Source organism: Saccopteryx bilineata, chromosome 2 (genome assembly GCF_036850765.1).
Source record: "Saccopteryx bilineata isolate mSacBil1 chromosome 2, mSacBil1_pri_phased_curated, whole genome shotgun sequence".
NCBI classification, from domain to species: domain Eukaryota; kingdom Metazoa; phylum Chordata; class Mammalia; order Chiroptera; family Emballonuridae; genus Saccopteryx; species Saccopteryx bilineata.
In genome coordinates, this window is record NC_089491.1 from 161,819,965 (window position 1) to 161,841,735 (window position 21,771).

General features: G+C 47.2%; 1 protein-coding gene across 16 annotated transcripts in view; it reads right to left on the reverse strand.

The window, feature by feature from the left end:
- ZMYM5 (zinc finger MYM-type containing 5) overlaps positions 1–13,237 on the reverse strand; it is a 68,630-nt gene extending 55,393 nt beyond the window's left edge. For 10 of the 16 annotated variants that reach the window (XR_010729152.1, XR_010729150.1, XR_010729151.1 and 7 more), the window contains exons 1-2: positions 13,058–13,187; positions 12,018–12,086 (exon numbers count right to left, since the gene is read on the reverse strand). Coding sequence is in view for 1 of the 16 variants with exons in the window: in XM_066258280.1 (XP_066114377.1) it covers positions 12,018–12,086; positions 12,805–12,852 (117 nt within the window). In the remaining 15 variants the exon portion in view is untranslated. Of the gene's footprint in view, positions 1–4,188; positions 4,346–12,017; positions 12,087–12,573; positions 12,610–12,788; positions 13,188–13,215 lie in introns of those variants that run through there. The other 6 variants (XM_066258280.1, XM_066258276.1, XM_066258278.1 and 3 more) reach the window with 5 other exon arrangements.
- Positions 13,238–21,771: the final 8,534 nt, after the last annotated feature.

Consider the following 21,771-nt stretch of genomic DNA (forward strand, 5'->3'; position numbering starts at 1 on the left):
GCTAGGCCGACGCTCTACCGCTGAGCCAACCGGCCAGGGCAGTTTTCTTTATTTTTTAATTAAAAATAATTTTTTTTAGAGAGAGAGAAGCAGGGAGAGAGAGACACAAACATCAAACTGTTCCTATATGTGAACTGACTAGGAATTAAACCAGCAACGCCAGTGCTTTGGGATGATGCTCCAACCAACCAAGCTATCCAGTCAGGGCTTAATTGTTTTTGTTTGTTTTAGATTGGTTGACTTTCTAGAGAGTCAGAGAAAAGGAGAGAGAAGGGAGGGGAAAGGGAAGCATTCATTCGCTGTTCCACTTAGTTGTGCATTCATTGGTTGCTTCCTATGTGTGCCCTGACCAGGGATTGAATCTGCAACCTTGTCATTTTGGGAAGACACTCTAACCGACTGACCTAACAGGCCAGGGCCAAGCTTTACTGCTCTAAACTGTAAATTGTAAACGGGCATAATAAATGACTTTCACATTTTTACTGAGATAACTGAACATGCAAGTACCTAGTCTCTGTCTGGACCATATTAGAGTGCAAACAATGTTAAAATCCCTGACCCATGAGACAGTATTAAGAAAAATTGTCAGCCTACATTCTAGGATTTCAACAAGTATAATTAATCTGAAACATTTAGTCTTGTAGTACCTCATTCATCTACCAAGTATAATTAGTTGATGTTTAATTCATTTTAACTTTGTATAATACAATGAAAATTAATGTAAAATCAAAAGAAAATCTGCACAGGGAAGGTTGATAGAAAATTATACTACCATTCTATAAAAAGTTAGGCTAAAACCCAAGCAGGATTCAAATACAAACTATCTCTAGGTAATGGATAACAACTTCTCAAAGTTGACAGGGTATTTAATTAAAGGTAAAGATAAAAGCTAACACTAAAACAAGTACATAAATGAGGGTACTTTGCCTAATTGTACTGTATTTTTCATAATATCTCATCTCATAGTTGTTTTTATAGGCACAATTTAGACATTTGTTGGGTTTGGTTCTACAACACCCAATAAAGCAAATAAAGAGTGATACAAAGTTTTTTGGTTTCCCAGTGCAAATACAAGTTATGTTTACCTTCTACAGTAATCCATTACGCATATAATAGCATTAAGTATTTTTTAAAAAGCACTTAACTATATATAATAAATTGCCATTTTAACCATTTTTAAAAAGATTTTATTAATTTTAGAGAGAAGAGAGGAAGAGAGAGAAGGGAGGGAGGTGAGGGGGAAGAGGTGAAGGTGAAGAGAGAGGTGAGGAGGTGGGGAAGAGCAGGAAGCATCAACTCATCGTAATTGCTTCTTGTATGTGCCTTGACTGCACAAGCCTGGGGATTTGAACTGGTGACCTCAGCATTCCAGGTAGATGCTTTATCCAATGCACCACCACAGGTCAGGGCGTTTTAACTATTTTTAAATGTACACTTTGGTGTAACAGTTTTTAAAATGTGCTTTTTAAAAGTTACAAAAAAATTTCTATTGTTTTTATAACTGAGATCACTAATACTGAGATCTTTAACTTTAAAAATTAATTTAAAGAATTAGTTATATTTTAGTAGTCATTCAATATTCAACTATATTTATGTACAATTAAGAGCTTATATATTCAGGCCCTGGCAGGTTAGTTCAGCAGTAGAGCACTGGCAAAGCATGTGGAAGTCCTGGGTTCAATTCCTGGCCAGGGCACACAGGAGAAGCGCCCATCTGCTTCTCCACCCTTCCCCCTCTCCTTTCTCTCTATCTCTCTCTTCCCCTCCCACAGTCGAGGCTCCACTGGAGCAAAGTTGGCCCGGGCAATGAGGATGGTTCCGAGGCCTCGGCCTCAGGCACTGGAATGGCTCAAGTTGCAATGGAGCAACGCCCTAGATGGGCAGAGCATAGCCCCCTAGTGGACATACTGGGTGGATCCCAGTCGGGTACATCTGTCTCTCTGACTCCCTGCTTCTTAATTCAGAAAAAAGAAAAAAAAAAGCTTACATATTTGCCCTGGCTAGGTAGCTCAGTTATTAGAGGGTTGTCCCAATAAACCAGGCTTGTGGATTTGATCCCTGGGCAGCACAAATAGAAGAATCAGCCACTGAATGCATAAATACGTGGAATAACAACTCAATGTCTCTCCCTTTCTCTCTCTAAAAATCAATAAAAAAAAAAAAATTAAAAAACAAACTTATATACTAAAAAGAATCAGTAAAAAAACTGAGGCTCAAGCCCTAGCCGGTTGGCTCAGCGGTAGAGCGTCGGCCTGGCGTGCAGGGGACCCGGGTTCGATTCCCGGCCAGGGCACATAGGAGAAGCGCCCATTTGCTTCTCCACCCCTCCGCCGCGCCTTCCTCTCTGTCTCTCTCTTCCCCTCCCGCAGCCAAGGCTCCATTGGAGCAAAGATGGCCCGGGCGCTGGGCATGTCTCTGTGGCCTCTGCCTCAGGCGCTAGAGTGGCTCTGGTCGCAATATGGCGACGCCCAGGATGGGCAGAGCATCGCCCCCTGGGGGGCAGAGCACCGCCCCTGGTGGGCGTGCCGGGTGGATCCCGGTCGGGCGCATGCGGGAGTCTGTCTGACTGTCTCTCCCTGTTTCCAGCTTCAGAAAAATGAAAAAAAAAACAACAAAAAAAACTGAGGCTCAAGCCCTGGCCGGTTGGCTCAGCGGTAGAGCGTCGGCCTGGCGTGCAGGGGACCCGGGTTCGATTCCCGGCCAGGGCACATAGGAGAAGCGCCCATTTGCTTCTCCACCCCCCCCCCCTTCCTCTCTGTCTCTCTCTTCCCCTCCCGCAGCCAAGGCTCCATTGGAGCAAAGATGGCCCAGGCACTGGGGATGGCTCCTTAGCCTCTGCCCCAGGCGCTAGAGTGGCTCTGGTTGCGGCAAAGCGATGCCCCGGAGGGGCAGAGCATCGCCCCCTGGTGGGCAGAGCGTGGCCCCTGGCGGGCGTGCCGGGTGGATCCCGGTCGGGCGCATGCGGGAGGCTGTCTGACTGTCTCTCCCCGTTTCCAGCTTCAGAAAAATACAAAAAACAAACAAACAAAAAACAAAAACAAAAACTGAGGCTCAAATAGAAATGTTGAGATATTAATATGATATGACAAGATTAACACGAGGAGAAAGGTAAACTAACCTGCATATGAAACTTTAAATATTAAAATCACCAGGAAAAAAATTATTTGTTCATATATTTATTTCTAAGATTTTATTTATTCATTTTAGAGAGGAGAGAGAGAGAGAGGGAGAGAGAGAGAGAGAAGGAGGGAGGAGCAGGAAGTATCAACTCCCATATGTGCCTTGACCAGGCAAGCCCAGGGTTTCGAATCAGCGACCTCAGTGTTCCAGATTGACACTTTATCCACTGTGCCACCACAGGTCAGGTCTAAAATTACTTTTTCAAAGGTTCATTTTGGCCACCTATAATGACACCTGTATTTTCTAGGCTCTACTAAGAATGATTAGGATGGGCCTGACCTGTGGTGTTGTAGCAGACAAAGTGCTGACCTGGAAATGCTGAGGTTGCCAGTTCGAAACCCTAGGCTTTCCTGGTCAAGGCACATATGGGAGTTGAAACTTCCTGCACCTCCCCCTTCTCTCTCTCTCTCCTCTCTAAAATGAATAAATAAAAATAAAAAACATTAAAAAAATAAAGATTAGGATGTATGCTACATGAACTGTCAATTACAAATTTATTCTATGTGGCATTCTATGCACCTACAGTGTAACAGAACTAACAGCTCTTTATACATTTACATGAAAATAATTTCAAATCCAAAACCATATCCTTGTTTTGTGAGTATATAATATAAGCCTTCCCATTTAAAATCATAAACAAAATAAAGGTATGAATCAAATGAGTAACTACCATAAACAAGAGAATTAGAGAGGGTCCTCGGGTTATGAGTCTCGATATACCATATTTTTTGCTCCACAAGATGCACGGGCATTTTCCCCTCCACTTTTGGAGGAAAAATGTGCATCTTATGGAGCAAAAAATATGGTATTTTATTAGATATTTTAACATACCATTTAGTTCAGAATTTTTTTTTTTTTTTCTCCTTAAAACCCTAGGTGTGTCTTATGGTCAGGTGCATCTTATGTTGCAAAAAATACGGTACGTTTCGAATTTATGATGCTCACTCCCATAAAAACTTTAAAAAAATTGAAACTTGTTTCGGCTTACGCTGTTAGCATTGTACTTACAGATTACGTGGGCAAATTAATTCCAGATTAGCCTGGATTAGCCTGGAACAATTCTTTAGGAAGGTGGCAAGGCCTGCAACAGATCCTGTACCCTTTATATCAGCTGCTTCTTTTTTTTTTTTGTATTTTTCTGAAGCTGAAACGGGGAGAGACAGTCAGACAGACTCCCGCATGCGCCCGACCGGGATCCACCCAGCACGCCCACCAGGGGCAACGCTCTGCCCACCAGGGGGCGATGCTCTGCCCCTCCGGGGCGTCGCTCTGCTGCGACCAGAGCCACTCTAGCGCCTGGGGCAGAGGCCAAGGAGCAATCCCCAGCGCCCGGGCCATCTTTGCTCCAATGGAGCCTTGGCTGCGAGAGGAGAAGAGAGAGACAGAGAGGAAGGAGGGGGGTGGAGAAGCAAATGGGCACTTCTCCTATGTGCCCTGGCCGGGCATTGAACCCGGGTCCCCCGCACGCCAGGCCGACGCTCTACCGCTGAGCCAACCGGCCAGGGCCTCAGCTGCTTCTTGAAATGAAACACCCGTAGTACAGTAGAATCATCTCCTGCATGTTCTTTAGACAATCCTGATTCACCTGACCCAGTATCTCCAGCACCTTCTGCAGGTTCTTCTGGCTCTCCAGCTCCCTCCTTCCAATAGGTCACTCTCTCCCATCTTGCAATTCCCTTTCCAGTGTGCAAGCCAGCCACAGAAATAAAGGTAAGAGAATTTTTTTACACTCATTTTTTGTTACTATAATACAGTGTACAGTATAGTATATTTATGTCCTTTTCCCTTTTCTGAGGCTTAGTTGTGTTTTTATTTCTAGATTATGATATTACAACTGTTAGGATAGGTAAGTAACTTAGGCTAGGGTGTTTCAACTTACACCAAAATTCGGGTTATATCACTGTCATAGAAAAAGAATTGTGTCATAACCTGAGGACCCCCTATGCTGAAGTGCCCAAGTACAAAATTACTATCTAGAAAGCAATAGGAATTAAATTGGTGGACTGATCACACACAACTAACATCACACACTAATTCAGCCATCCCAGGTGCCAAACTCTAAAACAGTGATGGCCCTAGCCAAATATCTCACTTGGTTGGAGCATCGTTCTAAAGCGCACAGGCTGCTGGTTCAATCCCCAATCAGAGCACATACAGCAACAGATTGATGTCCCCCTCTCTCTCTCTTGCTCTCACTAAAATCAATAATTAAAAAATTTAAGAAATAAAAATTAAAAAGTGATGGAAAAAGCTGAGGAGCACTCTAATTTATGATGCAGAATCCTCAAAGGGCTCCAGATAGCCCTTGAATAGGGTTGGGTGGCTAAAGTAAAACTGTTGGGAATTCCTCGATCCCCAACCTCTCTCCATGTTTATGCTGACAGGTTTTCTCCGACCCTGGCACAAGTTTTAGACTTTTATTCTCTGGAGAGGATAAAACATAACACCTCATCTTGAGTTTATCAAGCAAGAGTGAATGCTTCAAAACCATGCACATGAAATTACTCCAATCCCAATGATTCACAGAGAGCTGCATCCAGACCTCTACCTTCCAAACAGCAGACTCTTTCCTGTAAGACTTCTCTCAGAATTAGAAGATTCTTCTCTGTAGAATTAGTAACCAGCAAAAAAGAAAGACCTAGAGAGAAGGACTGAAGAGGTTCTCCATCAGATGCCAAATATATCATCTTAGAGTGAAGGTTCAAGTTGAAAACTCCACTCACTCTTCTAAAATGCTTTCTACTTCCCAATTCTTGATCATGAGTTGACCAGTCAAGAATTATGAAATATTTGAGGAAAGCTTTCCATAAGAAAAACTGTTAAAAGAGATAAAAACAAAGGAGAGACAATGCAAGAAAAAGAAACCATAAAATAAAAAAACCACAGTACTCTACATGGAGAAGTGATGAGCAAAAGACCATAAAATATTAACTTTTTCTTTTTTTTCTTTACAAGGACAGAGAGAGAGTCGGAGAGAGGGATAAACAAGGACAGACAGACAGGAATGGAGAGAGATGAGAAGCATCAATCATCAGTTTTTCGTTGCAAGACCTTAGTTGTTCATTGATTGCTTTCTCATATGTGCCTTGACCACGGGCCTTCAGCAGACCGAGTAACTCCTTGCTCGAGCCAGCGACCTTGGGTCCAAGCTGGTGAGCTTTTTGCTCAAATCAGATGAGCCTGCGCTCGAGCTGACGACCTTGGGGTCTCGAACCTGGGTCTTCTGCATCCCAGTCCGATGCTCTATCCACTGCACCACCGCCTGGTCAGGCAGCATTTTTAATTATTTATTTTAAAACATTTTTTATGGGAGACAAAGACAGAAAGAGGGACAGGTAGAGAGAGACAGATAGACGGAGAGTGAGAGATGAGAAACATCAATTCTTTATTGTAGCACCTTAGTTGTTCATCGATTGCTTTCTCATATGTGCCTTGATGGGGGGGGGGGGTGCCTACAGCCCAGCCAATAATCCCATGCTCAAGCTAGCAACCCTTAACTCAAGCTGGTGAGCCCACGCTCAAGCCGGCAACCTGAGGGGTTTTGAACCTGGGCCCTTTGTGGCCCAGGCCAAGGCTCTATCCACTGCACAACCACCTGGTCAGGCAAAATTAACATTTTAAAAAAATTTCAGAGAGAAAGGAAGGGAAAGAGACAAAATCTTTTGGCTCTACCTAGTCATACACTCACTGGTTGATTTTGTGTGTGTGTGTGTGTGTGTGTGTGTGTGACAGAGACAGAAAGAGGGACAGATAGGGACAGACAGACAGGAAGGGAGAGAGATGATGTAAAGCCAGTAGCCACGGCCACCATCACAACCGCCTAGCCCAAGCAGGTTCACATTTGATTAGGACAGTCGGTAATGAAACAAGAACTGGTGAACTGGTAATGAAAAAAGAACGAAGCCAAGAACTGGTGAGCCATTAGCTTTAATCCTAGCTTGCACCCGCAGGCAAGTAAAAACACACACTGGGCTCTAAAACCCACTCATTCAGTGCTCACAATGCTACTGACTTATCTGAGTTTCCTAGAATCAAATGTTTCTAGCTCATCAGACTTATTCACCTGTTCCCCATCTCCTTCTCTCTGCACAAACTCTGCACTAACTGGCTTCTCCCTCAGCACTCCACCATCTTGGCTGCTTCTCCTGGCCTTCTCCACGTGGCCTTTCTCTGCTCTTTCCTCTAATACTAATCCCAGGAACCCAGAGAGAGCAAGCTCCCAGTCTGTCCCATTTTATAGTGTAGAAATCAAAACCTTTAATCCAATATACAAACAAGGAAGTCTCTGATACAAAGTCACTTATCTGAGGCATAATGGGATTCCTCATAAGAGTGTACCACCCTACATCATGCAATCAGTCAAGGGTGTGGGGAAAAGCTTAGTCTTAAAACTAAGCCTTAGGCTATAACAACCCGGCCAGCTCACAGCCTGTCCCCCACACCCAAAACAAACTATAAGCGAGCAAACATATGTATCATATTTACAAACTTATTTGACCAACAGGCAGTATCTTCAGAGCTGCTGTGATGGCAGGGATGGGGGGGGGGGGCCTGAGACCTTATGCAAACCTAGTTGCCTTAATGGACTTTTACTTTGGTTATTTGCAGACAACTAAGCTGTCTATTGTGGACTGATCACTGAGACTCTTGGACTGTAACCAGAGCGGGTAACAGCTTCCTTGTTGAATGGACATGCCACTTTTGGACAGTATGAGAGACCCTGATTGGGCGGGGGGAGCTCTGGTGGAGGCCCTCCTGCACTAGTGTGGGAGACAGGCTGTAAACTGACAAAATCCTTATAGCCTAGGGCTTAGTTTAAGACTAAGCTCTTGCCTGACCAGGCAGTAGCACAGTGGATAGAGCGACAAACTGGGATGTGGAAGGACCCAGGTTCGAGACCCCGAGGTCACCAGCTTGAGCATGGGTTTATCTGGTTTGAGCAAAAGCTCACCAGCTTGGACCCAAGGTCGCTGGCTCGAGCAAGGGGTTACTTGGTCTGCTGAAGGCCCACAGTCAAGGCACATATCAGAAAAAAATCAATGAGCTACAGTGTAGCAACAAAAAACTGATAATTGATGCTTCTCATCTCTCTCCATTCCTGTCTGTCTGTCCCTATTTATATCTATCCCTCTCTCTGACTCTGTAAAAAAAAAAAAAAAAAAAAAACCGCTCCGTGGCCTCTGCCTCAGGCACTAGAATGGCTCTGGTCGCAACAGAGCAACACCACAGATGGGCAGAGCATCGCCCCCTGGTGGGCATGCCGGGTGGATCCCAGTCAGGCACATGCGGGAGTCTGTCTGCCTCCCCCTTTCCAACTTCAGAAAAATACAAAAAAAAAAAAAAAAAAAAGACTAAGCTCTTCTCCAGCCTTCTAATACTAAGATCTTCCACACACCCTTATAATACTAAGATCTTTTCAACACCCTTCTCAAAACTAAGCTTTCCCCACACCCTTGATGGTTGCATGATATGGGGTGGTGCACTCTTATGAGGAATCACTCTTATGAGGAATCCCATTTCTACCTCAGATAAATGGCTTTGTATCAAACTTCCTTATTTGTATACAGTGCTGCCTTGAGATAAGAACAGAGCAACACACGAATTTTTTAAGATACGAGCTGCAACTCGTTCTATATTTTTGTTCGAGATCTGAGCAAAATTTGGAGATATGAGTTGTGATTCAGGAAGCAGCCGCTAGTTGGCACGTTGGCTCACGGGTCCAGTATCAGCAGTTTGATATTCAAGTTGACTGACTTACGATCTCGGTTACAGAACGAATAAATTTGTAACTCAAGGTACCACTGTATTGGCTTAAAGGCTTTCTATGCCCTTGGTCTTGGTCGGCAAACCGCAGCTCATGAGCCACATGCTGCTCTTTGGCCCCTTGAGTGTTTAGCAAAGGCCAGCTTAGGAGTACCCTAATTAAGTTAATAACAATGTACCTACCTATATAGTTTAAGTTTAAAAAATTTGCCTCTCAAAAGAAATTTTTTTTTTTTTTTGTATTTTTCTGAAGCTGGACACGGGAGAGACAGTCAGACAGACTCCCACATGCGCCCGACCAGGATCCACCCGGCACGCCCACCAGGGGGTGACGCTCTGCCCACCAGGGGGCGATGCTCTGCCCCTCCAGGGCGTTGCTCTATCGCAACCAGAGCCACTCTAGCGCCTGGGGCAGAGGCCAAGGAGCCATCCCCAGCGCCCGGGCCATCTTTGCTCCAATGGAGCCTCGCTGCGGGAGGGGAAGAGAGACAGAGAGGAAGGAGGGGGAGGGGTGGAGAAGTAGATGGGCACTTCTCCTGTGTGCCCTGGTCAGGAATCGAACCCGGGACCCCTGCACTCCAGGCCGATGCTCTACCACTGAGCCAACCGGCCAGGGCCTCAAAAGAAATTTCAATCGTCGTATTGTTGATATTTGGCTCTGTTGACTAGTGAGTTTGCCGACCACTGGTCTACACTATATAATAAAGCAAGACCAGAGGCTTTCTCTTCTCTGAATTACTAGCTGCGCTGGTTCGCGGCAAGTTTGTCAGCTTACAGCCTGTCTCCCACATACCGGAAAGCTGCTCTTGTCCAGTTGGAGAGTTGCATCAAGGACACTTAAAAGTTTCCATATACACAGCTCTGGACTAGACAGGCCCTCTCATCTAATGTGGAGTAGGGGCTAGAGATGGGCCTTCATTTTGCACTTTGAGCAGAGTGTTCAGGGAGACATTATGAAGGGACCTTTGTAATTGTTGCAATTGTATAACTTGTGCTGTAACTATAGTTTATGTAATGTACCTCATTCCTTGCACAGGGATACCTGTGTGGACATCATGAAGCGAGCAAAAGGTTGGAATGTTGGGAAAACAAGTGTCTTTGGGTTTGCTCTCTTATATTTAGCGAGAGGCAGCGCCATGTATGTGTCATCTGTGGAAGGCTGAGGATGCTTGCCCTCAGGGCAGCTGATTGCAGAAGCCTTCCTGCTTGGGAGGGGCGATTGTTTGCTAATGTTTGCCAGAGAAAGCATATTGCAGCCCTGCCGGTTTTGCTAGAGAGTGCTGAGTCTGGTGAGGGCCTATGAGTCTGGCAAATCTGGAGAATGGGTCTGGTAAATCTGGAATACTGAGGAACTTAGAAACCTTGAAATGGAGGGAAGCAGTCTTCCCTGACTGTATGCTTGCCTGCTATTACGAGACTTTAATAAATGGAATGGCCTGCCATCTTCTGTAGTAAAATGCTACACAGTTATTTTACCATCTGCCCAAATCCAATGAGAACCTGTATCTGCATGGCCACGAGGGCAGTGGTCACCAGCACTACACTGTGTCACATCTTGGAAGCTCTGTTCACCTGTATGCGCTCAAGGACCAGAGAATATACATCTAAACCCTTAAGTGCAGCATTACTCTGCATTTTCAAGCTTCTGCAAGAAAAAATCAACACTCTTTTTGGGCCACTGACCCTGTGTCCAGCTTCACTGTTTGGGCTGGGCACCCCTGCCGACTCCACCATTGTAATGACAGCATGGCACACATTGCTTCTATAAAATAACATCTCTCAAATACTTGGTGGCTTATTGACTATGCATACCCTTGATGGGCTGGGCAGTTTCACAAGTGTTTTTAAAGTGAACACAACGATTTGAACCTCTTGATTTGCATGATTTCTGGGGTTTTCTGGGTCAAGTGAATAGCAAACCATTTTTAGAGGTCACCTCTGGCTACTTTCCAAAGTTAACATTTCTAATATAAAAAAGAACTTACAGAAATTAAAATTTGGCATAAATGTAAACTCAATAAAAGGCTTGAAAGATAAAGCTCAGGAAATCAAGGGGAAAAAAGAGAGAGAATAAGAACTATTGCTACTTTTAACAATATATATGTATGTGTGTCCCATAACATATGGGCCAGGTACTTTTCCACTTTTTATACTCATTTCAATGTTCACAGCAATCCCGGAAAGAGAAATATAACCTACTCATTTATAAAATCTGCATACTAAAACTGTACTTAATTGAATAAGATGGGCACTTGTAAATGTGCCTATCAAACGTTCAATTACTGACCCTACTTAGCTTGCACTTGGCAAAGTAAGAGAGAAGATGTGTACCCAATCTGGTTGCCAGTGAAACCTAATCCTTTCTTTGGCATCAAAATGAAACACCCTAGAAACACTCTGATAAGAAAAACGCTTTTCTAAGTGATTTATAACAGGGTCAATGACTTGTTACCCTGTCAATCTTAGTCCCTGCCGATTCCCTTTCACTATGAAGGCCCATTAGAGATCTAGAACCACAATCACATCCTATTATATCCCCAAGCTACTGGGCATTTCACTATGCCAAAATGAGCACCAAATACATTAGTGTAAGAAAGACGTACAAAAAACACTCTGTCAACCTTAAAATAACAGAAGAGTCAGATTTTTCTTAATTCAACACAAAAATGTTTTTATTGATTGGAAAGGAAGAAAAAAATGTTAAATGCAAAGCCTGTAAAATGAAGCTACCTTTAAGTCCTATTTTAGAACTCTTGAGAATATCAGATGTGTAAGCATCAACACCCACTCCCAGTGCTTCCCCAGGGATTTGCCCTACAGTGCAATTAGAACAGGGTCCACCCAAGCAATTAGTTGCCTTCGAGAGAACAGAAAGATAGGCCCTAGCCCAGTAGATCAGTGGGTTAGAGCAGAGACCCCATAAGCCAAAGAACAACAAATGAATGCCTCTTCCCCCTCTCCCCCGCCTCTCTAAAAGCAATAAAGAAAAAAACCCAGAAAGGTAAATCACACAGAACACGTACTATGTATTGCACTCAGTGTATGAAACAGAAAAGGGGAGTAAAATGACTCACAAAGGGGATGCTTTCCTCCTTAATTTCTGTCAAAGCATCAACAGATTGACTTGAGGGTAATTCCTGGTCCTACAGTGAGAAAAAAAGGTGAAAGATTTAGTTACAGTCAACCTGGGCGCTGCACAATTCCTACCCAGAGAGGGACAAAGAATAAAGGAGTTCAGCACTCTTCTGCCCTCCTCCACCCACCAGCATTAATAAACTTTGGGGACCGCACCACAGACAGTGCTAAGTTTGTTCCTTCAATCTACAGAACGGGGATAGGGGGACAGGGCGCGTAGGCACCAATCCGGCTCAAACGAAGGGGGCGAGGGGTGCGCGGTACAAACGCTAGTTTGGCGCCAGCAAGGGAAAGGAATTTTCTCCTAAATGGGCCTATCCAGCATCATCTGTCACTCTGGACATCAACGAACGCCAAGGTAGGAGCGGCTTAGGTCGTGCTGCACTGAAATCTCCCATGTTTTCCACAAGCGTTTGCCCTGGGTCCTAGACTAGCAATCACCTCCCCTTCGGAAACATCATTAGAAACGCGTGGGACTGCGGGAAGGAGCCTCACCCGGTTCTGGCAACGGCTCCGCGAAACGGATCTCCCTGCCCAACGAGCCCTCTTACAGGACACGCACAACTGCCCAGTAAGACCTGAAGATCGCGGCAGAACAGCAGCCCCCACACTTGGCACAATCCGAATAACTAAGACCGGCGCCCCTCCCCTACCGTTCCGGGATAAAAAAATAAAGTGCCCGTGATCCTCGCCCCATCCGTCGTCCTCACCCGGCCCAGGCCTCACCCGCGCGCCCACAGTCTTCGGGCCGCACGCGACGGCCCCGCCAGACATGAGCTAATTCAGACCAGCGCCCGGGGCACCACGCGCAGCGGCGACAGCGGAGGCACCGCGGGGATTATTCCGGGCCAATCGAAGGCTCTGGAGGCCTCCTCTGCCCATCTCCGCCTTCCCGGCCGCCTCAGCCTCTCGAGGCATTCGGGGGCCACCCCAACCGTCCGCAGGCCGGGAGTACAAGGACAGCGGGAAGGAGCCTCACCCGGTTCTGGCAACGGCTCCGCGAAACGGATCTCCCTAACACTCTTAGAGGACACGCACAACTACCCACTGCCCAGTCGCGGGTTTAGCGCTGAGTAGTCGGAGGCGGAGGCGGAGGCGGAGGCGTCGGCAGCGGCGCGGCCAAGCCCGAGTACGCACCATCTTTAGCCCCCCATTGGCTGGCAGGGAGGGCCGTCCAGAGCGCCTGGAGCGCTTCCATTGGCTGCGTCTGCCTTCCTTCATGAACTCGTTGACGGGATGGCCCGGGAGGCTGTCCGTCAGGCGCAGAACACACCCCTGGCATTTCCACGCCCTCGCCTCTCCGACTGCACTGGCCTGGGCCGCAACCCTCCCTTAGAGCCCCGCCCCCGCCCGGTCCGTCCGGGCAGCGGCCCGACTATCGATTCCGCTGCTGGGCCCCCGGGGGAACGAAGGGTCCCCCTGTGCTGGCACCGTCCAAATCGCTGAGGCCAGGCCGCGTGCCCCCGCTTAAGCCGGGGCGCCCAGGCCACCGCGACGGTTCCCAATGTCCTGAGGGACGCGGCCTCGATGTGCCTAACGCTCTCCTAGCCAGGTCCCGGAAGCCTCGTGCGGGCGGCCGGGCATGGGCTGCCGCGGACCAGAGAGGTCGGGCGGAGGGCGAAGGCGTTCCCGTGTGACCTGGGGCGGATGCACGTCCACCAGCGCCTCGTCCCATGAGAAGCAGCCTCGCCGCCCGTCATGGCTACGGGAGGACATGGCGTCCTCCATCTTGTCGGGACCCACTCGGAACCGGGTCCATGGGGTTGGGCGATGTGTCCCGGGGCAGCCCACTCTACGCTGCGCCATCGGGCCAAGCGACAGCCCGCTCCCAGCGTCCGCTCGGAGCCAGGGAAAGGCAACTGCGGGGAGACCCAGACGTCCCTCCCCACCTCAGAAGCCAAGATGGAGGCGCTGCGGGCGCCCCTGGAACGGGTCTCGCGGGTGGACGGGCCGTGGCGCCGCCGCCACCGCCCTGCACCGTCTAGTCTTCCTGGGTTAGGAACCAACCAACCGCCCACCCGGTTGCCGCGGGCAGCAGCCCAACCGGCTACGGTCCCTCTTTTGTTCCCTGTCCACCCCGACGACTCAGGCGCACGCAGCCCGGTGCGGTTCCACGACTCCTGTCCCGCTCTAGCGGCCGATGACGGGATGACAGCGACAGAGTTGGGGACAGGGATGGATGGATGAATCCGACTTCTCAATACCACGCCATTATTCACAACTGCCTACTAATAATTGGACGTGTGATGTTACCATTGAACGTTCAACAAGATAAGGATGAACGGGAAATTTGTAGTGAAGTTAATCATCATCAAAAGTCTCAGGAAAGACGGACGATAAACACTATCCACTTGCAGCAGGAGAAATTAAAATTCACTCATGAATTGTGAATTAAAATATCAAGTACTGTAATTCTTCCACCTAGGGTGAAATGCAATAAATATTCTAACTTGAAGAATATCCAACAAATTTCAAACACCTTTCTCAAAATAGTATCGCTGGAGTTTTTAATTTTTTTTTATTTTTTTTTTCTGTGAGAGAAAGACGGGAAGGGAGAGCGATGAGAAGCATCAACTCCTAATTGCCTCATTTTAGTTCATGGTTAGTTCTTGGATTGCTTCTCACACACGCCTTGACCGGGATGGAGTATGGACTCAAGCCAGCAGCCATGGGATCATTTGAGGAGCAAGCTCAAAACCAGGATGCCTCCAGAGGTGGATTTAACGAGGTGGGGGGGGGGGGGGGTCGCACAGGGCGCGTGCTCTGCAACTTGACACTTTTTCCTAACGACACCGAGTTTGGTTAATTCTGTGCAATTTTAACATTAAAAGTACATAATATTGGCCTGACCTGCGGTGGCGCAGTGGATAAAGCGTCGACCTGGAAATGCTGAGGTCGTCGGTTCGAAACCCTGGGCTTGCCTGGTCAAGGCACATATGGGAGTTGATGCTTCCAGCTCCTCCCTTCTCTCTCTCTGTCTCTACTCTCTCTCTCTCTGTCTCACCCTCTTCTCTCTAAAATGAATAAATAAAAATTAAAAAAAAAAAGTACATAATATTTATTTTTAAATATGGTTAACATGTATTTTTATTTTCCCTGTCTCTCTTTTTTTAAGGGACTTCAACCAACCTTAATCTGCCTCTGGATGCCTTGCTCAGATGGCGAATGAGGAGCCAGCAGGCCAGAGGAGGAGACCAAGAGGTTCCAATCTGGGGCCTCAGTGTCCCAGGTGGATGCTCCATGCCCTACTCCACCACTGGTCAGGCATCACTGAGTTGTTTGGACCGTAAATGGCAAAAAGCCATTATAGATTGGAGGCTTAGCAAAAGGCTAAATTCTCCCCCCCTTCATCTCCATATTTGGCTTTGATGCTGAGTATTTGCACCCACTCCACTTGCTTCCTTGGGTTGCTGGAAGCAATATACATGCCCTTCTCCTGACTCTTTGTTTGTTTCAGATGTTTGTAAATTTCACTAATGTATCCTGTTTTTGCCTTGGGAGAGTTCCTGTCTTAGCTTTTGAAGTGCAACTTTGTATCAGGGTCCTTGATTTCCATAGGTCTATATAATAAAGCAAACTGGGGCTATGAGGCACTCAGATACTGCCAGGCAGTTTGAAGAGTCCTCCCACTCCCATCGTTTTTCTTTTGACAAACTGTGTTTCCTTAATTCCGCACCATTATTCTGAGCCTTTTTTTTTTTTTTTTTTTTTAACAGAGAGAGCGAGACGGATAGACAGAGACAGACAGGAACGGAGAGATGAGAAGCATCATTAGTTTTTCGTTGCACATTGAGACTTCCTAGCTGTTCATTGATTGCTTTCTCATATGTGCCTTGACTGCGGGCCTTCAGCCAACTGAGAAACCCCTTGCTGGAGCCAGCGACCCTGAGTCCAAGCTGGTGAGCTTTTTGCTCAAGCCAGATGAACCTGCGCTCAAGCTGGCGACCTTGGGGTCTCGAACCTGGGTCCTTCCACATCCCAGTCCAACGCTCTATCTACTGCGCCACTGCCTGGTCAGGCAACCCTGAGTCTTTTTTAAGCAAAACTTTTATTTCATAATTGTGTATTTTTCAGTTCTCAATACAATGAAATAGCGTTATAATATTTTATAATACAGTTCTGTATTGCATTGACATTCTTGATGGCACTAATAGAAAAGGTCTGTTAGCAAATGCAGAGTAAAATTGTAATAATTCAGTGAAAACTTTTATCACTCCTTTTCTCCTACCATGTACCATTGCAATAGCTTCTGCTCATTGCGTTTATAATTAGAAGGCTTAGAGATACATCCAAATGAGTTATCATAGACTTGAATGGTAGATTGTGTTCCCACATAAGTTCAATTTGAGGAAGTTCTGTACTGCTACTAATTCCCTGGCATTATTGCTGTTTTATAATTAACAGCAAGTATAGTAATTATATATATACACACACACACAATTTTTTTTTTTTTTTTTTGGTATTTTTCTGAAGCTGGAAACGGGGAGGCAGTCAGACTCCCGCATGCACCCGACCGGGATCCACCCGGCATGCCCATCAGGGAGCAATGATCTGCCCATCTTGGGGCATGGCTCTGCCCCAATCAGAGCCATTCTAGCGCCTGAGGCAGAGGCCACAGAGCCATCCTCAGCGCCCGGGCAAACTTTGCTCCAGTGGAGCCTTGGCTGTGGGAGGGGAAGAGAGAGACAGAGAGGAAGGAGAGGGAGAGGGGTGGAGAAGCAGATGGGCGCTTCTCCTGGCTGCACTGGCCAGGAATGGAACCCGGGACTCCTGCATGCCAGACCGATGATCTACCACTGAGCCAACTGGCCTCAGCTGTGTTATAGTAGGTTTTTTTTTGGGGGGGGTTGTATTTTTCTGAAGCTGGAAACGGGGAGAGACAGTCAGACAGACTCCCGCATGCGCCCGACCAGGATCTACCCGGCACGCCCACCAGGGGGCGACACTCTGCCAAACAGGGGGCGATGCTCTGCCCCTCCGGGGCGTCACTCTGTTGCAACCAGAGCCACTCTAGTGCCTGGGGCAGAGGCCAAGGAGCCATCCCCAGCGCCCGGGCCATCTTTGCTCCAATGGAGCCTTGGCTGCGGGAGGGGAAGAGAGAGACAGAGAGGAAGGAGAGGGGGAGGGGTGGAGAAGCAGATGGGCGCTTCTCCTATGTGCCCTGGCCGGGAATCGAACCCAGGACTTCTGCATGCCAGGCCGACGCTCTACCACTGAGCCAACCGGCCAGGGCTGTGTTATAATTTTTTACACTGTGCTTAATTTATATATATTTTTAAGCTTTATTTATTTAGCGAGAGAGACAGACGAGAAGGGAAAAAGATGAGAAGCATCAACTCATAGTTGCAGCACTTCAGTTGTTCATTAATTGCTTCTTATTACATGCCTTCACTGGGGGGCTCCAGCCAAGCCAATAACCCCTTACTCAAGCCAGTGACTTTGAGCTCAAGGCAGCAACCATGGGATTATGTGGATGACCCCAAACCCAAGCTGGTGAGCCTGCACCCTAGCCAGCAACCTCTGTGTTTCGAACCTAGCTCCTCAGCATCCGTTGGTCAAGTAAGTTTGTAAATATGATATATATGTTTGCTCGCTTATAGTTTGCATTGGATGTGGGAGACAGGCTGTAAGCTGGCAAAGTCATTATAGCCTAAGTCTTAGTTTTAAGACTAAGCTTTTCCCATCCTTTTAATACTAAGATCTTCTCAAAAGTAAGCTTTTCCCCACACCCTTGACTGTTGCTGATGTGGGGTGGTGCACTCTTATGAGGAATTTTATTTATGCCTCAGATAAGTGACTTTGTATCAGAGACTTCATTATTTGTATATTGGCTTAAAGGTTTAGATTTCTACACTATAAAATGGATGAGACCAGGATTCTCTCTAGGTTCTAGATCATTGCATGGGATAAGCAGCCAAGATGGCATAGTGCTGAAGGAGAAGCCAGTTTGTGCAGAATTTTTGTAGAGAGAAGGAGATAGGGAACAGAGGTGAATAAGGCTGGTGAGCCCTAGCCGGTTGGCTCAGTGGTAGAGCGTCGGCCTGGCGTGCAGGAGTCCCAGGTTCGATTCCCGGCCAGAGCACACAGGAGACGCGCCCATCTGCTTCTCCACCCCTCCCCCTCTCCTTCCTCTCTCTCTCTCTCTTCCCCTCCCGCAGCCAAGGCTCCATTGGAGCAAAGCTGGCCCATGCGCTGAGGATGGCTCTATGGCCTCTGCCTCAGGCGCAAAATGGCTCTGGTTGCAACAGAGCAATGCCCCAGATGGGCAGAGCTTCGCCCCCTGGTGGGCATGCCAGGTGGATCCCGGTCAGGCGCATGCGGGAGTCTGTCTGACTGCCTCCCCGTTTCCAACTTCAGGAAAAAAAAAAATAAGGCTGGTGAAGTAGAAAGCTTTGATTCTCGGAAACTCAGATGAGTCAGTGGCTTTGGGAGCCCTGAATGAAAAGGAAAGTGTTTTCCCACTGTGTGTATATCTTGCCCGCCAGGTGCAAGCTAGGATTAAAGGTAATGGCTCACCAGTTCTTGGCTCCATTGTTTCATTACCATCTGTCTGAATCAAATGTGAACCTGCATCGGCCAGGTGGCTGTGATGGTGGCTGTGGCTACTGGTTTTACAGCATCCTAGGTCAATGCTCAATCCACTGAACCACCACCACGCCAGGCAAATATTTTTTCTGTTTGTTAATGGTATTGAAATGCAATTAAGTTTGTTTTAAAATTTTTTTTATTGACTTTCTTGTTGTTTTTAAATTCATTTTAGAGCCTGACCGGGCAGTGGCACAGTGGATAGAGCATCAGACTGGGATGCGGAAGACCCAGGTTCGAGACCCTGAGCTCGCCAGCTTGAGCACGGGCTCATCTGGTTTGAGCAAAAGCTCACCAGCTTGAGCCCAAGGTCACTGGCTCCAGCAAGGTGTTACTCGGTCTGCTGAAGGCCCACGGTCAAGGCACATATGAGAAAGCAATCAATGAACAATTAAGGTGTTGCAATGCGCAATGAAAAACTAATGATTGATGCTTCTCATCTCTTTGTTCCTGTCTGTCTGTCCCTGTCTATCCCTCTCTCTGACTCTCTGTCTCTGTAAATTTATTTTAGAGAGAGGAGAAAGAGAGAGAAGGGGGTAGGAGCATTGAAGCATCAACTCCCATATGTGCCTTAACTGGGCAAGCCCAGGTATCCCAACTAGTAACCTCAGTGTTCTAGGTCTAGGTCGATGCTGTATCCACTGAGCCACCACAGGTCAGGCATTTTATTGATTTTAGAGACAAAGGAAAGAGCAAGAGGGAGACAAGAACATGGATCTGATCCTGTATATGCCCTGACCAGGGATTGAACCAGCAACCTCTCCACTTTAGGATGATGCTCTAACCATCTGAGCTGTCTTTTTCTGGCTATGTGGTGGCCAAGTCATAAAAGGACTTTTAAAAATAAATATTTTTATGTCCATAATAGCATTATTTATAATTTCCAAAAGGTAGAAGTAACCCAAATGTTTATTAACTGATGAAAGCATAAATAAATGTCATCTATCCATATAATGGGATATTAGTCAGCCAAAACAAGGAATGAAGTTCTGGTACATTCTACAACGTAGATGAACCTTGAAGATATATTGCTACATGATATGAGCCAGACCCAAAAGCACAGATTGTATAACCAATCGCCAATCGCGTCACCATTTGGTTGCTCCGCTATCCTCCACCATGAAAGCTGGAACACCCACTAGTGGGCAGGAGGGACCAGGTTCACCAGCACTGCAAAAGTGGGCGGTTTTTATAAAAAAGTTCACCATCAAGGGTTTAATGGAACTTGGTAGAACACCATTTGTAAAGCCAATAGCCAGGGCTACCATCACAGCAGCTACGACCATGCAGGTTCGCATTGGATTCAGATAGTTGGTAAAGAAACAACGGAGCCAAAAACTGATGGGCCATCATATTGAATTCTAGCTTGCACCTGGCAGGCAAGTAAAAACACACTGGGCTCCAAAACCCACTCACATTCAGTGCTCACAAAGCTACTGACTTATCCGAGTTTCCTAGAATCAAAGGTTTCTAGCTCACCAGACTTCTTCACCTCTGTTTCCCATCTCCTTCCTTCTCCCTGCACAAACTCTGCACAAACTGGCCTCTCACTCAACACTCCACCATCTTGGATGCTTCTCCTGGCGTCCTCCACATAGCCTTTCTCTGCTCTCCTCTCTGCTATCTCCTCTAATGCTAATCTCAGTAACTAAGAGATCAAGCTCCCATTCTGCCCCCATTTTATAGTGCAGAAATCAAAACCTTTAATCCAGGCCCTGGCTGGTTGGGGCTCAGCGGTGGAGCGTCGGCCTGGCATGTGGGGGACCCGGGTTCGATTCCCGGCCAGGGCACATAGGAGAGGCGCCCATTTGCTTCTCCACCCCCCCTCCTTCCTCTCTGTCTCTCTCTTCCCCTCCCGCTGCCGGGGCTCCATTGGAGTGGGGATGGCCCGGGCGCTGGGGATGGCTCCTTGGCCTCTGACCCAGGCGCTGGAGTGGCTCTGGTCACGGCGGGGCGATGCCCCGGAGGGGCAGAGCATCGCCCCCTGGTGGGCAGAGCGTCGCCCCTGGTTGATGTGCCGGGTGGATCCCAGTCGGGCGCATGCGGGAGTCTGTCTGACCGTCTCTCCAGCTTCAGGAAAAAAAAAAAAAAAAAGATACAGAAAACCTCTAATCCAATATACAAAATAGGGAAGTCTCTTATACAAAGTCACTTATCTAGGGCATGATGGGATTGCACCAGCCCACATCAAAAAGGGTGGGAAAGGCTTAGTCCTAAAACCAAGCCCCAGGCTACAAGGATCCTGCCTGCCCACAGCCAGCTCCCAACACACATTAATATCATCTGCATCATGGGCTTCCATGTGGGCAGCGCCATCTTTAACAAAGTGAGCATAATATATTTTATCTGCCCAACACCATTTTGTCATAATATCTGGAAATACAGATAATATTTTAAAAAACTGAGCTCCATTTGATTACTTCTTCTGATTACTTATAGTAAAGATACAGGTTTATTGCCTGGCCAGGTGGTGGTGCAATGGATAGAGTGTAAGCCTGGGATGCTGAGTATCCAGGTGGAGTCCCCCAGGTTGGGGTTTTGAGCACGTGCTTGTAAAGCCAGGAGCCACGGCCAGAGCCACCATCAGAGCAGCCAGTCCTATGCAGGTTCGCATTGGATTCGGACAGTCGGCAAAGAAACAGCGGAGCCAAAAACTGGTGGGCCATAGTCTTTAATTCTAGCTTTGCACCCGGCAGGCAAGTAAAAATACACACTGGGCTCCAAAACCCAGTCACATTCAGTGCTCACAAAGCTACTGACTTATCCGAGTTTCCTAGAATCAAAGGTTTCTAGCTCACCAGACTTATTCACCTCTGTTCCCCATCTTCTTCCTTATCCCAGATACAAACTCTACACAAACTGGCATCTCACTCAGCACTCCGCCATCTTGGCTGCTTCTCCTGGCCTCCTCCACGTGGCCTTTCTCTGCTCTCCTCTGCTCTCTCTTCTAATCTCAGGAACCAAGAGCCCAAGCTCCCACTTCGTCCCCATTTTATAGTGTAGCAATCCAAACTCTTAATCCAATATACAAAACAGGGAAGTCTCTAATACAAAGTCACTTCTCTGAGGCATGATTGGATTGTACCGCCCTACATCAAAAAGGGTAGG